General features: G+C 37.1%; 1 protein-coding gene and 1 long non-coding RNA gene across 7 annotated transcripts in view; one reads left to right on the forward strand and one right to left on the reverse strand.

Annotated features, from left to right (window-relative positions):
• Positions 1 to 5,764: 5,764 nt before the first annotated feature.
• On the reverse strand, positions 5,765 to 17,028 carry fh (fumarate hydratase). The gene is given in 10 exon segments (NM_200963.1): positions 5,765 to 6,081; positions 9,968 to 10,121; positions 10,386 to 10,513; positions 11,380 to 11,583; positions 12,590 to 12,755; positions 13,114 to 13,296; positions 14,223 to 14,399; positions 14,933 to 15,043; positions 16,387 to 16,521; positions 16,863 to 17,028. Coding segments are annotated over 10 exon segments (1,530 nt in total). The 5' UTR covers positions 16,992 to 17,028; the 3' UTR covers positions 5,765 to 5,938.
• Positions 17,029 to 21,426: 4,398 nt separating this feature from the next.
• LOC141376892 (uncharacterized) overlaps positions 21,427 to 23,402 on the forward strand; it is a 2,307-nt gene continuing 331 nt past the window's right edge. Inside the window, exons 1-6 of one of the 6 annotated variants that reach the window (XR_012388262.1) lie at positions 21,427 to 21,502; positions 21,776 to 21,815; positions 22,114 to 22,141; positions 22,295 to 22,351; positions 22,663 to 22,779; positions 22,886 to 22,989. This is a non-coding gene — a long non-coding RNA (uncharacterized lncRNA). Of the gene's footprint in view, positions 21,503 to 21,775; positions 21,816 to 22,113; positions 22,142 to 22,294; positions 22,780 to 22,885; positions 22,990 to 23,402 lie in introns of all 6 variants that reach the window. The other 5 variants (XR_012388259.1, XR_012388260.1, XR_012388261.1 and 2 more) reach the window with 5 other exon arrangements.

The following is a 23,402-nucleotide window of genomic DNA, read 5'->3' on the forward strand; positions in this document are numbered from 1 at the left end:
TCTCTAAAGTGAAATAACACAACATTAACAAAGGAGGCTGGGAAAAAGGTTCATTTTGAGGGGAAATTTCAGACGACACTTAGAGGTTTTTGCATTTGAACTCTTCAAATAATGTTTAGAGTTCATTATAGAGCAGAATAAATAGTGTTTGTGACTGAAAGCCTGATTGCCTCTCTCACCTTATTGTTCAGAGGATGATGTTTTGAACTCATGCTGTAGTGTAGTATTATATAACCCAGTGTGATATAATATACCAGGCCAGAGCAGTCGACATACATCAGAGACAGAGCATCTCATGTTTACCACAGTAAAGAGAGTGAGAAACCACAGCGATCAGGAAGACCTACACTCATATAGGAACTCATTCATTTATTCATTTTCCTCCAGCTTAGTCCCTTTATTCATCAGGGATCGCCACAGCAGAATGCTGTAAGCTATATGATATATATGCTATTCCAGCATGTTTTACACTGCGAATGCCCTTTTAGCTGCAACCCAGTACTGGGAAACCCCTATAGACAATCATTCACACACACACACACTCATACACTACGGCCAATTTAGTTAATCAATTCCCCTACAGCACATGTGTTTGGACTGTGGGGGAAACCCACGCCAACACAGGGAGAACATGCAAACTCCACACAGAAATGACAACTGGTCCAGCCGGAACTCGAACCAGCGACCTTTTGCCATTGCGATGATTAAGGAAGAGCGTCCCAATTGACCTGGATTCAGCCCTGTAGGTTCACTGTGGTTTGTGTTTTAATGTGTTGGTGCTTTGAATAAGTGCAGACCTGCTGACATCATCAAGCCTGAAGAAGCTCCGAATCACTGAGAGAGAGAAAGCAACAGTCTGACGGAGAGATGAAGCCTGTAGAGACACCATATGCCAGAGCTCACCTACACACACACACACACACACACACACACACACACAGAGACAGACAAATACTGAAACACAAAAAAACACACACACAAATACTGAGACTCAAACAAACACACACACACACACACACACACACACACACACACACACACACACACACACACACACACACACACACACACACACACACACACACAAATACTGAGACTCAAACAACACACACACACACACACACACACACACACACAAATACTGAGACTCAAACAACACACACACACACACACACAAACACACACAAATACTGAGACTCAAACAACACACACACACACACAAACACACACAAATACTGAGACTCAAACAACACACACACACACACACACACACACACACAAATACTGAGACACAAACCACACACACAAACATACAACTACACACTTAAGCACAACACCACACACAAATCACCCAGAAAGACACACAAACAATCAAACACACGCACACACACACACACACACACACACACACAAATAGACACAAACCACACACAGAAACACACACATAAACACGAACACACACACACACACACACACACACACAAACTGAGACACAAACCACACACACACAAAAATCACACACACACACACACACAAACCACACACAGAAACACAAACATAAACAAACACACAGAAACACAAACACACACACAAATACTGAGACACAAATAACACACACACACACAAATACATATACTACACACTTAAGCACAATGCCAAACACACAATCACACAGAAACACACACACACAAATCCACACACAGAGATAGAGAGAATCACACAAATTCAGACACAAACCACACAAACACACACACAACTACACACTTAAGCACAATGCCAAACACACAATCACACAAATACAAAGACACAAACCACACACACACACACACACACACACACAGATGGTGAGAGAAAGAAACATACAAACACACACACAAACATACAACTACACACTTAAGAACAATAAAAAAATACAGACACACACACACACAAACACAGAGAGACACACAAAGAAAGACAGACACACAGACTGAGACAGAGATATTCAGACACATACACATGAAGCTACACAATTAAGCACAACACAACCCCACACACACTTTAACATGCACACAAACAATTAAAACATGCACATACGCAAACACACTCATACTTTCACAAACAAATACAGTCACAATCACACACACACACACACAGAGACACATGCAGAGACACACACATACACAACTACACAGTTAAGCACAACACAGCACACACACTTAAACATGCACGCACACACAAATACTTAAAACACAAAGACACAATCACACTCACACACTTTCTCTCTCTCTCTCTCTCACACACACACACACACACACACACACACACACACACACACACACACTCTCTCTCCCGTCTCCTGTGGTGTCCATATGGCTCTCTGCCCCCCCGCTCCACATGAATCAACATGAGCAATGCATGCTGGGACGGAGCTCACACAGGCTGTGAATATTAAGAGCGGAGCAGGTGAAATGCCAGAGACACACTGCTGTCCTGCCCTCAGTAGGGAACATCACAGCGCTGTAGTGCACACTGCACACGCTCTTAAAGAGACAGTACACTCATACTGCAGACACCGACTAATAGACACAGGGAGAAATACAGGACGTCTGTCACATCTCCGAGCATGACTGAACAGAGCATGTTGATGAGATCCAAGACCTGTGAGGAGATGATGACAACCAAGACTTCTAGAGGTCTCCATGATCCTGGACCAGGCTGTATCCTGAGCTGCTGCTGTGGTGGTGGTCATGGAGGAGTGGAGAGCATTAGACTGATTCCTGTAAGACTCCAGTGACAGACGAGTCCATGCATTGATTTTGAAGGGTCAGCCTGTCCACCAGCCGGTGACCTCTCTCTCCTGCAGCTTCTCCAGCGTCTAGACTGCAGCTCTGCACAAGATGTTTGGCCAGAGGAGAAATGGTGGTCTCCAGCTGAGCCTGCTTTCTGGACAGGTTTTTTTTTATCCTTCACTTTGGCCAGTAGGTGAAGTTTGTTCCACCACCGGCTTGCTTGGTTTGGGACTTGTGGAGCAGGGCATGGATGGATTTGCTCTTCAGTGTTTGGACTCTCAGTATTGAATATTAAACCACACTGAACTGAAAACTGGACTGACACAGTTTCAGTCTACTAGAATAGGGGTGTCCAAACTCGGTCCTGGAGGGCCGGTGTCCTGCAGAGTTTAGCTCCAACTTGCCTCAACACACCAGCCAGAACAGTTCTAGTTAGCCTACGAAAAGCTTGATTGGGGTTGGATATAAACTATGCAGGACACCAGCCCTACAGGGGGGGTATTCCAGAAAGCTGGGTTAACTTACCAACTGCTAAACCCTGAACTCTCGGTTGATTGACCCAAAACCTGTTTACCAGTTAAAACAGACAAACTCTGGAACATAGCAACTTACTCTCTGAAGATAACCTCCTCCGGAGCAGGTTATCTTCAGAGAGTAGGTTGCTGTGGCTACTTAACATACCCCAGAAGTTACCTCAGATTTTGCAACCAAAAGTAGAGGTTAAATAATAATTTTACACTAAAAATAAATGTCAATAAAGAAAAAATTTAAATAAATTTTAATAAATGAAATTAAATAACAATTCATTAATTAATTTCAAATAAATAAAATAAAATATTCTACAAAAAATAAATAATTTTTTTAATAAATTAAAATAAATTGATAAATTAAAATAAATTAATTAAATGTAAATAAATTAAAAATGAATGAAAAAAGTTGGCATTTAAACAAATAATTTTACCATGAAAATAAATGTCAATAAAGAACAATTAAAATAAAATTTAAATCAATGTAAAATGAATAACAATTAATTAATTTCAAATAAATAAAATAAAATATATTACAATAAATAAATATTTTTTCAATAAATTAATAAATTAAAATAAATTAATTAAATGTTAATAAATGAATGAAAAAAGTTGGCATTTAAACATAAATAATAATTTTACAATGAAAGTCACAGCAAGAAGGTCTCTGGTTCGAGTCGCAGCTGGGTCAGTGGTCATTTCTGTGTGGAGTTTGCATGTTCTCCCTGTGTCCTCCGGGTGCTCCGGTTTCCCCCACAGTCCAAACACATGCGCTATAGGGGAATTGATGAACTAAACTGGCCATAGTGTATGGGTGTGAATGTGAGAGTGTATGGGCATTTCCCAGTATTGGTTTGCGGCTGGAAGAGCATGCACTGCATTAAACATATGCTGGGTAAGTTGGAGATTTATTCCGCTGTGGCGAAGCCTGATTAATGAAGGGACTAAGCTGAAAATAAAATGAATGAATGAATGAATGCAGACACGATATTTTCACCATGCAGTTGTTTTATTCTTCAGATTTTAGGATGATTTGTAGAGTTTTCAAATATATTTGCTTATTTAAATTTCATGTTTACATAATTAGACAAACAAATTGAATCTTTCTTATTTTATAAAGGTTACTTACTGCTTTTTCTTCTTACTATTTATTTTTTTCATTAAGACTTTTCTTTTTAATAAATTTTTATTTTTATTTGAGTTACTTTAGTCAATTGTAAATGCTTTTTCAAATACTGTGAGATACTATCTACTTATCAAGACTTAATAAGTCTTAATAAGTCTTAAGACTTATTATTATCTTAGGATCTTATTTCCATTAAGATAGTATGTCACGGTATTTGAAAAAAGCATTTACAATTGACTAAAATATCTCAAATAAAAATAAAAATTGATAAAAAATAAAAAATAAAAAAAAGCCAACACACCCAACTACCTGACTAAAACATAAAAAATGTCAATTATATTTAGGTATCCTTAGGTTTTTTTACATTTTCAAAAATAATAATATATAAAATAATAATAATAATTTTTTTATTAACATTTAAAGTCCCCAAGAAATCAAAACCAACAATATGATTCTGTTAGCTCACATTGCTAGTTTTGTGGTGAGCAATTCATCTGTGTATGGAATTAAGAAAAACAATAGTTTGCTCTTGTAATCTTTAATTGAAATCTGCAAAAGCTCTTCCTGTTTGTTTTCAGTTAAGTTCTCAGATAAGGGCTGTCTGAGATATTGGGCGGGGTTAACATATTTAACCACGCCCCTCCAGCTGTCAGTTTTGACATCTAACAGAAATGGTGAGGAGGAGGAGTCTGTTGGTTTGTAATAACTCTCCTAAAACCCTTTTCCCCATCTTTCTGAATGAAATGTCTATTTACTACATCCAATCAGCTGTCAGGAGAAAAAACAAGCCACGCCCACTGTTAACTCATTTAACATTCAGTTTCTTTAGGAACTATGCACAATATCAAAAGAATAACGATCAGAGCTTCTGGTTCATTGGGCCTTTAATATTTTTTTGTAAAATAAAAAATTATATATATATATATATATATATATATATATATATATATATATATATATATATATATATATATATATATTTTTTTTTTTTTTTTATATATATAATTTTTTAAAGCATTAAAACAAATCTGAAATAAACTAATAAAATGATTAAATTTGAAAAAAAAAAAGATTTTAAAAAATCTATCAAAAATATAATAGCAAAAACTAAATTATTAAATTTTTTTAAATGTAAATTAATAATTTGTGATATTCAAATATTGAAAAAATGACTTTTAAAAACTTTCTTGATGAATAACACAAAAAACTAAAACAACTGACAAAAAAATAAATTGATAAAAATAATAAATTAATTAAACCATTAAAAAATAACTATATATTAAAACTTTAATAACACCTTAACCATGCAGAAAAACAACACCGAGCTGCAGACACAGACATTTTCTCCCCCGCTTATTTTATTCCTCAGATTTTGGGATGAAAAAGAAACACAGTCATGCATTCACAGGGAACACACAGACTCTGAAGAATAATACCTCCAGCACAAACCCCGTCTGTGAACGGTGATCCACAAGTGTTTTACTGGTGTGCGTGTGTTTCAGCTCTGTTCTCCTTTACTTTGGGCCTAGCATGTCATGAGGTCGAACCCACTCCTCAAACTGCTGCTCGTTCAGGAATCCCAGCTTCAGCGCCGCCTCTTTCAGAGTCGAACCGTCTTTATGAGCGGTTTTCGCAATTTTTGCGGCTTTATCATAACCTGCAGTCACAGACAGAATATGATATCAGAGATGACACACACACACAAAACGCGCAGTACAGTGGACCGCAACGTGAAGCAGACGCTTTACAAAAGTTGCGTGTAGGGGGGAAACTCGTCGAACTTATGAAATGTGAGGAGATTTGCATTATGAAATTACATTAGCTTACTAATAACCTGTGGGGGTGGGCTGGGGCCACATACTTTGAGGAGCACTTTAAGAGTGTTTCCTAAAAAATAATTATATTTTTAATTTTTAATTATAATTATATAAGTCATAATAAGTCCTATTTTTTATTGTTTATTTCATGAATAAAAGCTGTTTTTAATTTAAATAAAAATAGGGTCAGTATTATTAGCCTCCTTAAAAAAATATTTACAGTATATTTTTGATTTACACAACAAATCAGTTACAAAACAATTCGACTAATTATTTTAACTTTCGTAGTTAACTGATAAAGTCTAAATTACACTTTAATCTGAATAAAAGACTATAAAATACTTAAAGGGACTTTGTCTGAATACGACTGTCTTGCAAAATAACTAGTAAAATGTTCTGCACTGACTGTCAGCATGGGGAAGATAAAAAAGTAGATATTAAATGAGTTAGTTAAACTATTATGTTTAAAAATGTGCTGTAAATAAATCATGTGTTGAAGACGCAAATCAAAAATGAATGAAGGCAAAACTAAACGAGTTAAATGTGACTGAAAACTACATCTGATCAATGTTCAACATCAACATCTGTTCTTTGGTATTTGCCGACTGTTTGTAAATTCAAGACTGCATTTCCTAACGTTAAACTATGTACACTATATTACTGATTAATAATGGTCTCTGCTTAGCCGAGGATTTCCTATATTAACTGTGTTAAAATCGTTATTGAAAACAGAAGTCTAATATCATCAATTTTGACAGTGTTTCACAACATGAACATGACTGAAGTTTAATCTTTTTATTACCTGTGTCAATTTGGGCGTCAACTGACGAATGCGGGGAACTGATGCGCGCAGCACCGTCACAGAGAGAGCAAGTGTCGCGAAAACAGAGGGAGTGCGAGGGAGCGATTGCGCGTGACACCTAAATACTTCTGCGTCAAACGCCGGCGTATGCTACGGCGCTGACGCATAGCCCTTCGCCGTGGTCGTCGCTGAAGTGCACCTCTCAAAAAATGTAACTACACGTCGCAATGACGCGTAGCGTAAGCTCTGTGATTGGTCGGCTTGGTATCAATGACGAGTCTGGGCGGGGCCGAGAGCCGTGTGAATGGTGCGAGCCTGATGGAGCGATTGTTTACAAGTCCCGTAAAGGAGCTCCGGACGGAAAGTTTTGTTTTGTGTTTACCTCATAGTTAAAGTTGTTGCACGTCCGCCGGTTCCTGCCTCAAAATGAGCGAGTTTGAGCCACTTTTACATCCCGGAAGTGTTCAGGAAAAGCAAAACAGCAGAGAAGAAACTCGACACAGAGGAACATTTACACCTCACTACCAACTAGTGTTTCGGAAGTGTAAATGTAGACCGACAGAGACAGCAGCAGAAGTATAAATGCACAGCCACGCGCATCGCATGCGCCGTGGGTTACGCCGGTCACTTGACGCAGAAGTATAAACCAGGCTTAAAGCCCGCGAGAGAGGCATTCCTCTTCCTTTGAGCCCTCAAATGTGTCATTAAGTTTGCCATGTTTCCCTCTTACACGCAACTTTTGTAAAGACAGTTGCTGTAAGAATCCTTGCTTGTAAAATACGCTTTAGAATGCTTAGTTTAAGCAAATTGGATGAACGTGATCACGCGTGTAGATCTGAAGAGTGTCGCTCTCGCTCACCGAAAACCAGGCTGAATGCGCTGTACTAGGCCTACGTTGCGTGCGTCTGTTCCCAAGCGACAATAACAAACGCCTGATATCGCCTGTCAGTATTCCTCAAAGTTGTTTAGGATTAAATGTTTAGTTATACTGTGACACAACGCCTATGTGTGCCTTATTTCATGCACTCCTTTGATGCTTCTTAGGTCCTTGCCGCAGCACCGAAATTAGGCACCGAAATTCATTCGCTGATTTAATACCAGTATATACCGGTTAACAAGGTATAGGGTTGTAACAATATACCGGTATGACGGTTTACCACGATTTGAACGTGCACGATTATCATACCATGAACAATTGCATATCAACGGTTTTAACCCTTAAAGACCGAGACAGTCGCCCGCGGCTAAAAATAAGTATTGCTCTTAAATGTTTAATAACTTTTGATCCGCTGATCCGATTCATACAATTCAAAGATTGGCATAAAGAAGAGAATCTCAGCTTTCCAGTGCTGTATTTCAGAGGCTCCGGAATCAGTGCGGTTACGTCATCAAAATTTGACCACGCTGATTTGACAAAGAAACGCTCGTCACTGTGTCTCCGGACAAACCAGACATGATACATTGATGCATTGTCCCTCCTCCATGCCCAGATTGGTTCAAACTTGCTATATCACAACCAATAAGCATAGGTTTCGCTTTTGTTTGTGGACCAAACAATGAGCTTTTTGAACAACACAGAATGAGAGATAGGCATACATTTATGCGCGGCTAAATAAAACGCAAAAAAAAAGTTTTGCATGAAATAATTCTCATACTAAGTACTTTTGCATGCACAGCAGCACAGAAACATGACAAAACAGTGACACAGCAAAGACGAACTGCTGCTCTTGCTGTTTTCAAAAGACGCAAATGAAGGTGCAGCTGTTTGTCTGCATTGCAGACAACCAAATCCAAATCCATATCCACAGACAACTAGATCCATGCTGGCACATAAAACCTAAGGATGTTCCATATTGAATCTAGTTTCGTTATGTAACTATTTATAGTATAGTAAATATTTATATCTATTTTTTTACTGAGGATTTGCACCATGTTTATTTGGACTTTATTTGGACTTTGACACATTATTTATTATTTTCTTATTTTTTTATTTGTTCATTGTAAGTGGTGTTGTTTATAGTAACTGAAAATATATTATTTGGAAAAAGTCAAATTTGCTTCACTGTTCTATTATTTTGTAACATTTGTAACATACCGTATACCGCGAAACCGTCAAACCGTGGTATTGTTTTAGACGATTATCATACCGTAAAAAATTCATACTGTTACAACCCTACCAAGGTACCAGTGCTATAATGGCACTGCATTTCGGTACCCAACCCTAATCTTTAGGTTTTCATTTATATTATTTCATTTTATTTTATTCTTAAAATCAAGTGTTTATTATTAGAGTGGCATCCCATACTCCTCTTCTGTCTTTAAATGCGCTGCTAAGGTTTCTCAGTAACACCATTGCAAATCCTTCTTTATAAGTATTTTGAATGTGCAATTGCTTTATTTAAATAAAAGAACGTCCAAGAGAAAGCTATTTAGTTTCTTATGAGTATATTTACACTAGCAGTGGAATTTATAGCGATGCGACGGGGCGCCTCCTGAAATCTTGCCTAGGGTGCCAATTGGTTAGGGCCGGGTCTGTTTGAACGTATTGTACTGTAATTTAAGAAATCTCATTTTGAGATTTTAAGTAACCAATTAAACAAATTTTCATACAGGTATTAGTGTCTATGAGATTATTTATTTTCCCCCAAACTTCTCCAGCACTATAGTGCTGTTTTCCAGACCATCTAAACCAGGGGTGCTCAGTCCTGTTCCTGGAGATCTACTATCCTGTACAGTTTAGCTCCTACCCTGATCAAACCCACCTGAACCAATCAATTAGGACCTGAAATCCACTTGATAATTACAGACAGGTGTGTTTGATAAGGGTTGCAACTGAAATCTGCAGGAAGGTAGATCTCCAGGAACAGGATTGGCCATCCCTGATCTAAACTGTGTGAATGTGAGCGCCCTCTGCTGGGTGTTACCTATATGTGGATTGAGAGCGGTGACCAGCATCAGAGACTCGCTCATCAGCTTGTTGATCCTCTCGGTGTTCGCCTCGATGCCGACCACGCAGTTATTAGTGAAGGAGACCGAAGCATCGCCCAGCAGCCTGGCCGAGTTCAGCACATTCTTAATCTGAAAACACACACAATAAAGCTTCATGAAAATAGGGGGAAAATCTATCATCAGCAATCATTTGATCCACCTATTATTAAGCACATTTTGAAACACTGAACTAAAAATGCATCGTCCACATTCACATTCGACATTGTGCAATGCAGAATTGGCCGACATCGCTCAACCCTAATATGGGCGTTGTAAACATGCACCCTAAATGCAGTAAATGTGTGGCTGCAGTGAAGAGGAGTTTCAGATTAGTAGTTTTTAAATGCAACTCACGATCATGGGCTTGAACACATTGAGCTCGAAGTGTCCATTGCTTCCCCCGACAGTAACGGCCACATGATTCCCCATCACCTGAGCGGCCACCATAGTCATGGCCTCACACTGCGTCGGGTTCACCTTACCTGGAACAGGTGACAGTGTGTGATTAATAGCAGATCATTAAAGAGAACTCAAAACACACACACATCTGTGATTCTAATGAGTTGAATGTCAAATTATAGGGTTTTTTTGGTGAGTTAGGAGGTAAAGGAGACCCATTGTGCCAATTTTTACAAAATGAAAAGTCTCTGATGTCCCTAGAGTGAATAGTGAAGTTTCAGCTCAATATTGCACACAAATACTGCTTCATACCTCTCTAAAACTGACCCTTTTAGGCTTTGATCCTAATTGTGGCATTTTGGTGACTGTCGCTTTAAATGCAAATGAGATTATGCTCTTTTCAAAAGAGAGCAGAGCTATAAACGCCTGTGTCAGCATAGTGGCAGACTGAAAACCGCACTAGTATTCTCAGTGCTGGTCAGGTGTGCTTCAGTGTGAGTGTGTGCTTCAGTCAGTCTATGGAGACTCCTGTCGCCGTTCATTTGCGCTTCATCTAAAACTCCACAACTATACTCCTCTTAGTCTATGCTGACATTATCTTCAGCAGCTCAAACACTCTAATGGCGAATGGACAGACGGCTGCTTCTCACTCAGGGCTGCTGTTTATGCTAATGAGGGAGAGATGGGCACTAGTGGGCGGGGCTTTCCCCCTTTAATGACACATACACAGGGAGAAAGCCAATCAAAGCGTTTCTGTTTTTATCAAGTCTGATTATAAACAATACAATTAATTAATGTTTACCATTAGAAGCTGGTTTTATTCACACACTGCTGACACACAACTGAGTTTAAACCCCTTAATGCAATTATAAATCATCTAACTTGAAATTCTACATCATGTCTGATGTCCTCGGTAATCCTCTGATTGGCTGTCTGGCCTGTCACTCACCGGGCATGATGCTGGATCCGGGTTCGTTCTCTGGCAGGATGAGTTCTCCAAGACCCGAACGAGGCCCAGAGCCGAGGAAGCGGATATCATTGGCGATCTTCATCATGCTCACGGCCACAGTGTTCAGAGCGCCGCTCAGCTCCACCAGAGCATCATGAGCCGCCAGAGCCTCGAACTTATTGGCTGCGGTCACGAACGGAAGACCTGCCAATGGAAAGAGGAGGAAGGCTGAATACACACACAAACACACTAGATGGCGCAAAGATTTGTGTCAAAACTATTTCTAAATTCAGTTCTAATTTCCAGCAAACGAATAAATGAACAATAATAACGAAGTGTGCTCAAAAACCTGAGTTATATCCTAAAACACATGCTGTGCCCCATATGGTCTAAAACAGGTGGACAAATCTAAGCTAGTTTTTAATAAAACAAATATAAATATGGATATAATAAATAATACTGCTAATAATAATAACATTAAGTGATTTTTCATATTTATTTAGGCTAGAAAATAACATGTTTTGTAATATTTTAATCCTTTATATTTATATTCTATATCTATTCTTATTATATCCTATATATATCCTTAATATTTACATTTTTTCATATGTAAAGATATTTGCCTATTGCTCTCTTGTGTGTATTAAGCAGTGTGTAAGCAAGGGGCAACTCTGCACTGGAGTTTAGACCGGCTTTGTTTTGGTCTAATGAAAAATCTATTATAGTTTCTCAAAATAGCAACGTGCCAGCGGTCCGCCTCAGAACGCCTTCCTTTATAGAGCAGAACACCTATGGACGCACATATGAGCGCTAATGCATTTGCTATTTAAACAGTTTGGCGCAACGCCTCAAAACGACTCTTGCGCCAAGCTGAACTAGCAAACTACTATTGCGTCGCGCCTTGCGCCACACTGCGCCGGGTGTTTGATAGGGCCCTTCATATCCACAGAAACAAAAGATCTCCAAAAATGCCTTTTTAAGAAATCAGTGTTTTTGAAACTAATGAAGACAGCAGAAGTCCATTAGCCTGATAGGTTTGCTCTGCCAAAATATTTTAAATGTTGCTTAAAATAAAATATATTGTGTTCAATGGGGAAAACGTTGCTGTTTTCTATCCAGATATTTAAAAAGATGATATTTCAGAGCAGTACTTTGATATCTTTGTCTATGGTTATCAAATCGTCAGAATCTTACACCGTCCCATGCCTACCTGTAAGTGCAGACACTTTATCTGCCACCTTCTCTGCAAAGCCGATGCGCGTGTTGAGTCCAGTGCCGACTGCGGTTCCTCCTGCTGCCAGCTCATACACACGCGGCAGAGACGCTTTCACGCGCGCAATACTGTACTTCACCTGCTGCACGTACCCGCCAAACTCCTGCACAAACGCACACACATAACCATTTACAGTCAATCTGTGCAGAGTGGGTCTACCTCTTTCAAGTTGTGGCTCAGTAAAACTCAGCAAAAAGACACTCCATTTACAATGAATACGGTACCATTTACAGAATAAGAAACGTTAATTTTCTAAAATATGGGAACCATTCATAAGGTGGAGAGGCTCTGTTCAGTGGAGAGGCTGAACAGAGTCGTCTGATGGGGATACTGGTTAAAGTTAGAGCTTATGCCAGCTCCATGTTTGGCCTAAAATGTATTGTTTTTGGATGAGTGATTTCTGTTGTGTGTGTGTGTGTGTGTGTGTGTGTGTGTGTGTGTGTGTGTGTGTGTAGTTGTACCTGTCCGAGCGAGAGCGGCACGGCGTCCTGTGTGTGTGTGCGGCCGATCTTTATGATGTCTTTGAACTGTTCAGCTTTGGCAGCGAGAGCATCATGAAGCGTCTGAAGGCCCGGCAGGAGAACCTCGTGAACCTCTTTAGCAGCAGCGATGTGCATGGCTGTGGGGAACGTGTCATTGGAGCTCTGAAACACACAACAACGCATTTACAAACTGAATTATTAGCCTTTTAAGATTTTTTATGTGCTTCCCAAGTGCTGTTATTACATACGCTTTAATAACTCACTTCTAATAACGGATTTCTTTGATCTTTGTCATGATGACAGTAAATAATATTAGACTAGATATTCTTCAAGACACTTCTATACAGCTTAAAGTGGCATTTAAAGGCTTCACTAGGTTAATTAGGCAAGTTAGGGTATCTGGTAACGCGTTTACAAGTTTGTTTGTGTGTGTGTGTGTGTGTGTGTGTGTGTGTGTGTCTGTGTGTTTGGTTAAATGTATGTGTTTGTGTGTGTATGTTGTGTATCTGGTTGTATTGAGTGTGTATATTTGTGTGCATGTCTGGTTGTAGGCGTTTATGGTTGTGTGTTTGGTTGAATGTACATGTCTGTGTTTTTGTATGTGTATGTTTTGTTTCTGGTTGTATGTGTGTTTTTGAGTGTATATTTGTATGTGTATGTGGTTGTGTGCTTGTGTGTGTGTTGCGTTTCTGGTTGCATGCGTGTCTTTAAATGTGTTTATTTGTGTGTGTGTGGGTGTGTCTGGTTGTATGTGTGTGTGTGTGTGTATGTTGGTGTGTTTGTGTATGCATGTTGTGTATCTGGTTGTATGCTTGTATATTTGTGGGTGTATCTGGTTTTGTGTGTGTGTGTGTGTGTGTGTGTGTGTGTGTGTATTTGTGAGTGTATGTGGTTTTGTGTGTGTGTATTGTGTATCTTGTTGTATTTGTGTGTTTAAATGTTTATAATTGTGTGTGTGTGTATGTTGATGTGGTTGTATGTGTGTTTTTTTGAGTATGTATATTTGTGTGCATGTCAATTTGTATGTGTGTGTGTGTGTGTGTGTGTGTGTGTGTGTGTGTGTGTGTGTGTGTGTGTGTGTTTGTAACCTGGCTCTTGTTGACGTGGTCATTGGGATGAACGGGGTCTTTGCTGCCCAGTTTTCCTCCCAGCATCTCGATGGCTCTGTTACTGATCACCTCATTGACGTTCATGTTAGTCTGAGTTCCGGATCCTGTTTGCCAAACAACCAGCGGGAAATGATCATCCAGCTTCCCAGACTCCACCTGGAGGAAAACAAAAACACACAAATTAATTGCATCCAAAATGATTGTATTGTATTGACATAATGTGGGTGTGTGTGTGTTGTATGTATATATATATATATAAATATAAAAAAAAAAATATATATATATATATATATATATATATATATATATATATATATATATATATATATATATATAAATATATACACACACACACACGCATATGTATATTTGAGAATGTTTATTTATATTTAGATAGAAATGAAATACATATAAATATAGATAAATATTATTATACAATATAATTTTTACTTTATTAAAATGTTATATTTTAATGTATTTATTAAAAATTATTTTATGCATCTTATAATGAAAATTAGCAACATCTAATACCATAACAAAGGCTATTTTCTCCACTAACTGTGTATTGTTTTTTGACAAAATAAATAAAAAAGTTATTACTAGCTCGAGTAGCTGGAGAACATCAGGTTGTTTTTAATAACAATACAGGTTGCCAGATTATCAGAAATCCAGCATTATGGATTAATCACCTCATCAGCAGCTTTCATGATGGCGTCTGCGATCTTTGGGTCCAAACCGTAATCTTTATTGACTTCTGCAGCAGCTTTCTTCAGGATACCGAAAGCTCTGATCACCTGAATCTGCAGAGATAAAAGAAAAAATACATTTCCTCTGAACCAAAGATAAATATTAGTAAATATCTTCTAAAAATAGAAGTAAATATCTTGGAAGAATAAATCAAGAAGAGAAGGGCGAGTAAATAAGGGTAAAGTTGGTTTCATATTTGCATATGCATTCATTTTTGAATAGTGACTATTTGCCACTTTGAATATTTAATCTAATATTGCATCCAAGAATGACTTCAAAACAACATTAGCACTATTTAACTGACTGTGAACAATGTTGTACTTAAGTCATTGGCTGCTCATATTATTTCTCTATTTGGAATTTGCCAAGAACACTTTTCTAAAGTGATATTATGAAGGTGAAAATCTAAATGTGCAAACATAAAACCAACCTCAATATAAATAATGAGGAAACTTTCATTCTGGAAGTGAGCTAAATTGAGGTAAAGTTGGTTTTTATATTCGCACATTCGTTCAACTCGTGACATGCTCCCTATATTGTTTACCACGCGACTTTGAATATTCAGTCTGAAATGGCATGACTTCAAAACAACATTAGCACTATTGAATTAACTGTGAACAGTGTTGATAGTTATTAGCTGCTAATATGATTTCCCCACTTAGAATTTGCAAAGAATCATTTTCTGAAATGATATAAAGGAGGTGAAAGTCCAAATGTGCAAATACAAAACCAACTTTACCTCAATTTAAATAATGAGGAAATGTTCAATCTGGTAAAGTTGGTTTTTATATTCTCAAATTTGTTCAGACAACTTATGAAACGCTCCTCTATATTGTTTACCACGCTACTTTGATTATTCAGTCTGAAATCACATGCAAGTATGACTTCAAAACAACATTAGTACTACTTGACTATGAACAGTGTTGTACTTTGATAGTCGTTGGCTGCTAATATGACTTCCCTATATACAACTCGCAAAGAACACGTTTCTGAAATTATATCAAGTCAGAATGTGTGAATATAAAACCAACTTCACCTCAGTGTATAAATAATGAGGAAATGTTCATTCTGGAAGTGAACTAAATTGAGGTAAAGTTGGTTTTTATATTCGCACATTCGTTCAGACAACTCGTGACATCCTCCCTATATTGTTTACCACGTTATTTTTAATATTCAGGCTGAAATGGCATGACTTCAAAACAACATTAGCACTATTTGATTAACTGTAAACAATGTTGTACTCTACTTTGATAGTCATTGGCTCCAATGATTTCCTTATTAGAAGCAAAGAGTGCTTTTCTGCAATTACATGAATAAGGATAATGTTTAAATGTGCGAATATGAAACCAACTGCACCCCAATGTGAAATATTCCTCTAATATTAGTGATAAATCACCGGCATCCTCTCCGTGACTCCTCCGATCCTGAAGTTCATGGTGGATCTGACAGTCTGAGCTCCATAGTATTTATCAGAGGGGACTTTAAGCTCTCCAAATGTGTCCCTCTCAATCCGAAATGCCTCTGAACTGGCCTGAAACAACAACAACAACCAGTAAATCACATTATGAACTCAGAATTATGACCATTTAAATCAATACACATGAGAAACTCGAGTTACAAATCAAAGTTTTCACCCCTCAGAGAAAAACAAATCAACTATTGCCGTCTTTCTACGTACAAACACGCGTGAATGCTATATTTAAAGCGTAGATGATTAATTTAGACGGATAAAATCGCGTTTATACTGTAGTAAATCCACATGTTTTGGGTTTGAGAGTCTGATATCAGTACGCGCGTTGATATGAAGGTCATCTGCTGTCCGTTTGTCCTCCTCATTCGCGCCTCAAACAGCACTCACACTGCGTGATTTACCATTCTGACGGTCTGGTGCCGGAGCCCGGGTGCTGGACAGACGTTGCGAGCTTTGATGGATCTCTGAGCGGCCCGCAGATCTGACAAACTCGCGCTGAAGCGATGCAGGGAGCGAGCGGAGCGGTACATGGCGACCGGGGGCGGAACTACTGCTCTCCAACCAGAGGCGAGAATCGGGGGGCGGACGCTTATTACTGAAACACTACACGCTCTTCTGCTGCTGTCACGGGGACACAATTAGTGGAGACACCCATGCAGTCAGCCTTCAACAAAATATAGTGCATATGTAGTCCTACTAAATCTATGGTTCAACAGCCTGAAATAGAAGTTTTTTGAAAGTCTCATGAAATTAAATGAAATTAAAGTGTTTAGATGTTAGTATCAGTTAGTTTTTAGGATGTCTTGTGCGCACCAAAACAGTGACAACATTCGCGTTTATGAGATATCAAACTGATATAGACGTGTAAAGCTTGGAGTTTATCATTTGTTGTTGTTTCTTTTCCCTCTATATTATTTCTTTACACTTAAAGAGATATGCTTGTTTCGTTTTCCTGTTATTGTATACGTTTGGCAATAAAAAAAACCGAATTAGTTTTTTCAACTGAAATATCTGAAGAAAAACATAGAAATGTTAGAATTAATTAACAATATATAAAATAAAAATGTCATTAGGATATATAAACAAACGCATTATTATTAAAAAAACTAATAATTAGAGTATGTATTTAGTACCATAAAACAAGCTGTTTATATAAAACCAAATGAGGAATTTAGCTGCACATATTTTGTTTTTAATAAATCAGGCATCATGTTTTTTTTTAATTCAGGACTTTAGTTATGTAAGTGATAAACCTCGTTGTTTTTCTCATCGCTCTTCGGGATGGACCAATCACAGCCGTCTGTAATCAATGCGCTGCAATGTTCGGAAGCGAGATTTCCGTGCCAGATTTCCACGTTAAATTATTATTATTATTCATTCATTTTTTTTTTCAAGCTTAGTCCCTTTATAAATCTGGGGTCGCCACAGCGGAATGAACCGCCAACTTATCCAGTATATGTTTTGCGCAGCGAATGCCCTTCCAGCCATCACTGGGAAACACCCATACAGACTCATTTACACTCATACACTACAGACAATTTAGTTGATCAGTTCCCCTATAGCGCATGTGTTTGGCCTGTGAGGGAAACCGGAGTACCCGGAGGAAACCCACAACAACACGGGGAGAACATGCAAACTCCACACAGAAACACCAACAGCCGAGGCTCGAACCAGCGACCTTCTTGCAGTGAGGCGATTGTGCTACCCACTACTATTATTTTTATTATTATTATTATTATTATTATTATTATTATTTTGTTGTTGTTGTTTTTGTTGTTATGAGCCTCGGCTGGGTCAGTTGGCGTTTCTGTTTGGAGTTTGCATGTTCTCCCTGGATGCTGTATAAGTTGGTGGTTCATTCCGCTGTGGGGACCCCAGATTAATAAAGGGCCGAAAAGAAAATTAATAAATGAATGAATGATTATTATTATTGACAATTAATATTATGGGCAGTTGTTGTTGTTACTATTATTAACAAATAATGATAATAATTATATTAATAATAATTATGTGCATGCTATATATTATATTATGCCTAAAATAATGATCGACAAATGATCGGTGAACAAATATGCATATTTTTATTGTGTTTTGGGAGACTGGGGGTGTAAAATGGCCCAGTTGGGCTATTAAATTTATTTATTTGTATTTAATTCATTGTGTATGTCATTGTTTAAACCCTTGGCAGGTCTGTAATCTATTCTGAATTTTGTTTAAATAAATCTTTAAACATTAATATTTATGATAAAGTAGTTTGTCAACCATCACTTACTATAAAACATATCATATAATTATATAAATCTAATACTAATTCTAAATAATTATAAAAATTAATTAATAAAGTATTCCAGAGCTGGAAGGGCATCCGCTGTGTAAAAACTTGTTGGATAAGTTGGTGGTTCATTCCGCTGTGGCGACCCCAAATTAATAAAGGGACTAAACCGACAAGAAAATGAATAAATGATCATAAAGTAATTATATACATTATAGGTAGAAAGCGTCTTTTCTGTTGTATTATGATATTAATGGCCACATCCGCCAGATGGCGACAACATACAGATAAAAATAAGTCACAATCAAAACATTGAGTCGCTTGATTTTAGATTAGAATATTCACTCAGATGTGCTTTCGAAATTATATATACTATACTTCTCATTATTATCAATCATGTGGATTGTTTTAATCATGCATTTACCTGAATGTTGAATAGATGCCAATTTTAATTGCTTATTATCTTAATTGCCACGTTCTGATCTCGCGTTGTGGCGTGTTTTTAATAAAGTCATGTCTAACATCTCTCGTGTGTGGCAAACATATTGCTGTTGCATATCATATTAAGTTAACATAAGCACAAATATTGTTTTAATGAAGAGTTATTAATTAATTCCGTCAATATTTAGAAAGGAAGATGACTGGATGTACAAATAGGCTATTATAACAAGACAGAATGACGTTTGTGTACAAAAATAATCATATTTAAGTAGCTCAAGGAATTAAGTATGCCTTCTGAGATTATCATATTGTGTGTGTGTGTGAGTGTGTGTGTGTGTCAGTGATTCACTATGATTATCAGTTTCCTATTGGTCTCGTGATCACTGTAAGTCAGCAGTTCTCCTCTAATCACCCGCTAATTGAAACTAACAGTGATCAATAGCATCGAGCTCGGTCTTTCCTTATCAAACCAATAAATGACGAAAGGACAGAAGGGAAACCAATTGAGCTCTGGAATGGGCCCGAAATCACAAAACACATTAAGGCTAAAAGTAGCTCCTCACTTGGGGACTTAAGAGAAAATCTCAAAAATAATGGGCCTAAGTTTGGTTTCAAGAGTATTTCACAAAGTGTTTAAGTGTTAAAACGAGCCCATAACTCTGCGAAAGCCATAAATACTGCCAAAATGAGTTCAGTGTTAGTCCTAAATTTAGTTTTAATAGTATTTCACAAAGTGTTAAAGCTTTAAAACTAGTTCCTAACTCTTTAAAATCCATAAATAATGCAAAAATAAAGCAAAAATAATGAGAGTGCTTGTCCTAAATTTAGTTTTAAGAGTATTTCACAAAGTGTTTTAACTCTAAAGCTACACTGTAAAAAATTTCCAGGTTTTCACAACAAGTTACTGTAATTTTTCACAGTAAATTACATTAGTATCCCTTCACAGTATTTAACTGAAAAATTCACAGTAATATGTTGTATTCATAATTTTATTGTGAAATTACGGCAGGTAGCATGATTACAGCAAATTACTGTGAAAAGGGCTATATCTTTTGCACGTTAGTTATAGAAATTCAAACCTTTTTTAAACTCAACATAGAAATTAATACAAATGAACTTTTAACAGATAATAACAGAATGTTATAGCCCCCAAAACGATTTGGTTACCAACATCTTTTTGATTGTACTGCACCTTTATTTAATTTTATACAGTTAACATTGAATAGGAAATAATATTTAATGAACATAACTGTGTGCTTAGCCAAAACATAATAAACTGGAATAAAAAGTAATTAATTAATGAAACCAAAGACTGTTAAACAGCCAACAATTATTTCAATGTCAGGGTAAATGTCTGCTTTAGACGGTTTCATGAGTATTGGGCACCTGTCATCGCCTGGAGGTCACTAATCTCAGAATTAAATATATATATATAAATTATTATTTTTTTATCTATATAAATAAACCACAGATTAGAGTTTTAAACAACTACATTCTAGCATGAAAAACAGTTAAAACTTCATTTTCGGACGCATATAGAGCCATCGAAGACGGGGCAATTGTCCCAATGTCTAGCCTGAAGACAGGCGCCTCTCGGTGGATAGATGAGTAAAGAGCGCCGTTACCGCCTGGAGGTCATAGATCTCCGCTACCGGCAAAACACACTTAAAATTACACACAATCTTTACTAACAGTCCACAGATTTGAGTTTTGAAGAACTACATTCTCGCATGAAAAAGTGTTAAAACTTTATTTCATTACATATTACAAGCAATATTTATAATATTATGTGCCTTCTCATCCACCATTACAGCTTGATGCAGCTTGGTGCGAAATTAATCCTGGGAGGAAAAAATAATAATTCTCAATACACTCCAAACGAACTTTATTCTTATTGTTAAAGTCAGAGATATGTAATATTTTGAATGTCGAAGAAAATAATTAACTTTATATTTCAATCAATATATTACTCTTGCACTGCTTCGGTGCAGGACTCGTGTGACATTGACTCAGATTCAGATATTTTATCAGACGTGTTCATGAGCTCGAAGTGATCAACAAGCAATTCGTGTACAAGCAGTACACGAACCAAGCAATATGATGAAATATTAATGAATTATATGTTTGCGTCTTACAATATTATACAAAACGGAATCGTTTTCAGGCGAATTCGACTCTTTACTGTTCACTTAAAGGAGCCGAATTCGACTCTTTACTGTTCACTTAAAGGAGCCGATTCATTGAACAGAACTGACTCGACTCGACCGCAAACAAGCGCCATCACCACAGACAACGCCGTCGTCTCTTCACCCAACGGATTCATCCTCGGTAAGTGTTAAAATATGACTTTTGTCCGTTAAATGATTGTTGTATGTGTATTTCTGTATAGTGCGTGTCATTTAACAGGAATTTACCGAGTACTTTAGTTGTACTCGCACGTACAGGGTTTAAGCGCGCCTTTTTTTAAAACAAGAAATTAACGACGCCAGATGGTGATTGTAGTGTTTTCTGAGGTATTAGCATAACGTTAACGTTAGTTCCTGAAAAAAGAAAGGGAATTTTCTTTAATTAACTTCTTGTTAACTGCATTTTCTGTTTCAGTACAAGACTGAAGTAAAGGTGAAATGACTATAACGTTAAGGTAAGCTCTGACCTTCACTTAAGTTAACGTTACGGTTAGTGACCATCATGTATGTTAATTTTGTTCACTGTAACGTTAACGTTAAGTTAGTTAAATAAACTAAACTCATTATGAAACAAGTCTTAACTGTTTTATTAAATGAGGCTTATAATACAATTCAGTTGTATTCTTTTTTTAACTAACACTAACACAGTACATATTGTATATTTCTCAATGGAGTTAATGCAGTGCTAACATTTACTAATGAGAACTAATTGTATATTGTCACTAACTGTAGATTTTATTTTTTGGTGTTCAGGTGTACCTGATAATAGCTAAAGTGTGAGGTGAGTGTAAATTCTGAGCACACAAATATAACCTAAATTCATTATCACAATCTAAACCTATATATATATATATATATATATATATATATAGTGTGTGCGCGTGTGTTAGGTTGAGTCTTATTCTACTCTTATTATATTCATATTTTTTTGCAGCCACAGCCACTGATGTTGAAACACTGATGCCAATCAACCCTCGCTTGATTATTAAAGGTAATGTTGATGCCTTCCTCATTTTTATTAGATTTTTAAATGTCAGGTTTTTCACAGATTTGTTGTGAGCAGTTTCTTGTACAAACTCTTTTTCTTCTTCCAGAAGTTCCACCAGTACCTCCAGTAGTAGTAAATATTAGACAAAGATTTTTTTAAACTATAGTTTTTATTTTTATTAGCAATTTTACTGGGCATGTGTGTTTGTTTGCTTGGTTTTTAATAGGCAGAGCATGGAATGTCAACTTTGTTTCTACAAACAAATTTAATTATTCACAAACACCTCTAATTTAGTCCTTCTTTCCCCCTTTTAGTCTTATTCCTTGGAGGGTCGAGTGGTCATGGGACCTCACCTGGATTTCACAACTGACTTTGAATCTGGTCTGAAACTGAAGTATGCTGAAGTTGCCTTTTGCACTCTGGAATTTAAGGTAATGTCTACAATAAATATTGTAACTGAGGGCTTGTTTTGGGGGGGTTAAACAAGGAATGTATAGGAGCACAAGTCATGACTCCCCTTGTCCCCTTGTTATAAAGGGTCGTGTTGCAGACACAAATTGTTTGTCTGTGCTGGAGACCAGAGGGGAAGCTGTCTTTAAAAGGATGGGGCTCTTATACCATATGTGAAGTTACCTATTCAGGTGAGTGGATTACATGCAAGTCATTGCAAATGCATAAATAGTGGGAAATTTTTACTGGGCAGCACAAATTAAGTGAAACTCAAAAAACGTTGAAAAATATTTGGAATATTTGCAAAAAACTTGATTGAAATGAATACAACACAAGTGCTGTATCACTTCAATCAAGTTTTTTTTTGCAAAATTTTCCTAATATTTAAATCATAAAAAATTAGCTTGATGCAAGAAACATCCTGCTAGTATTCAAGAGCAAGTGCTGTGATGCATGTGTTAACTTTGCAATAAGTGTAAACCCAGCATTAGATTATAGTCTGTAAACAGAGGATGTAAATCAAATCAACTGTTTTAAAATGCTCTGCCTAGGTCATTAAAACCACTATTTGTTGTTGGACTGTTCTTGATTGTGTGTTTGTGAT

Source organism: Danio rerio, chromosome 12 (genome assembly GCF_049306965.1).
Source record: "Danio rerio strain Tuebingen ecotype United States chromosome 12, GRCz12tu, whole genome shotgun sequence".
Classification (NCBI taxonomy): domain Eukaryota; kingdom Metazoa; phylum Chordata; class Actinopteri; order Cypriniformes; family Danionidae; genus Danio; species Danio rerio.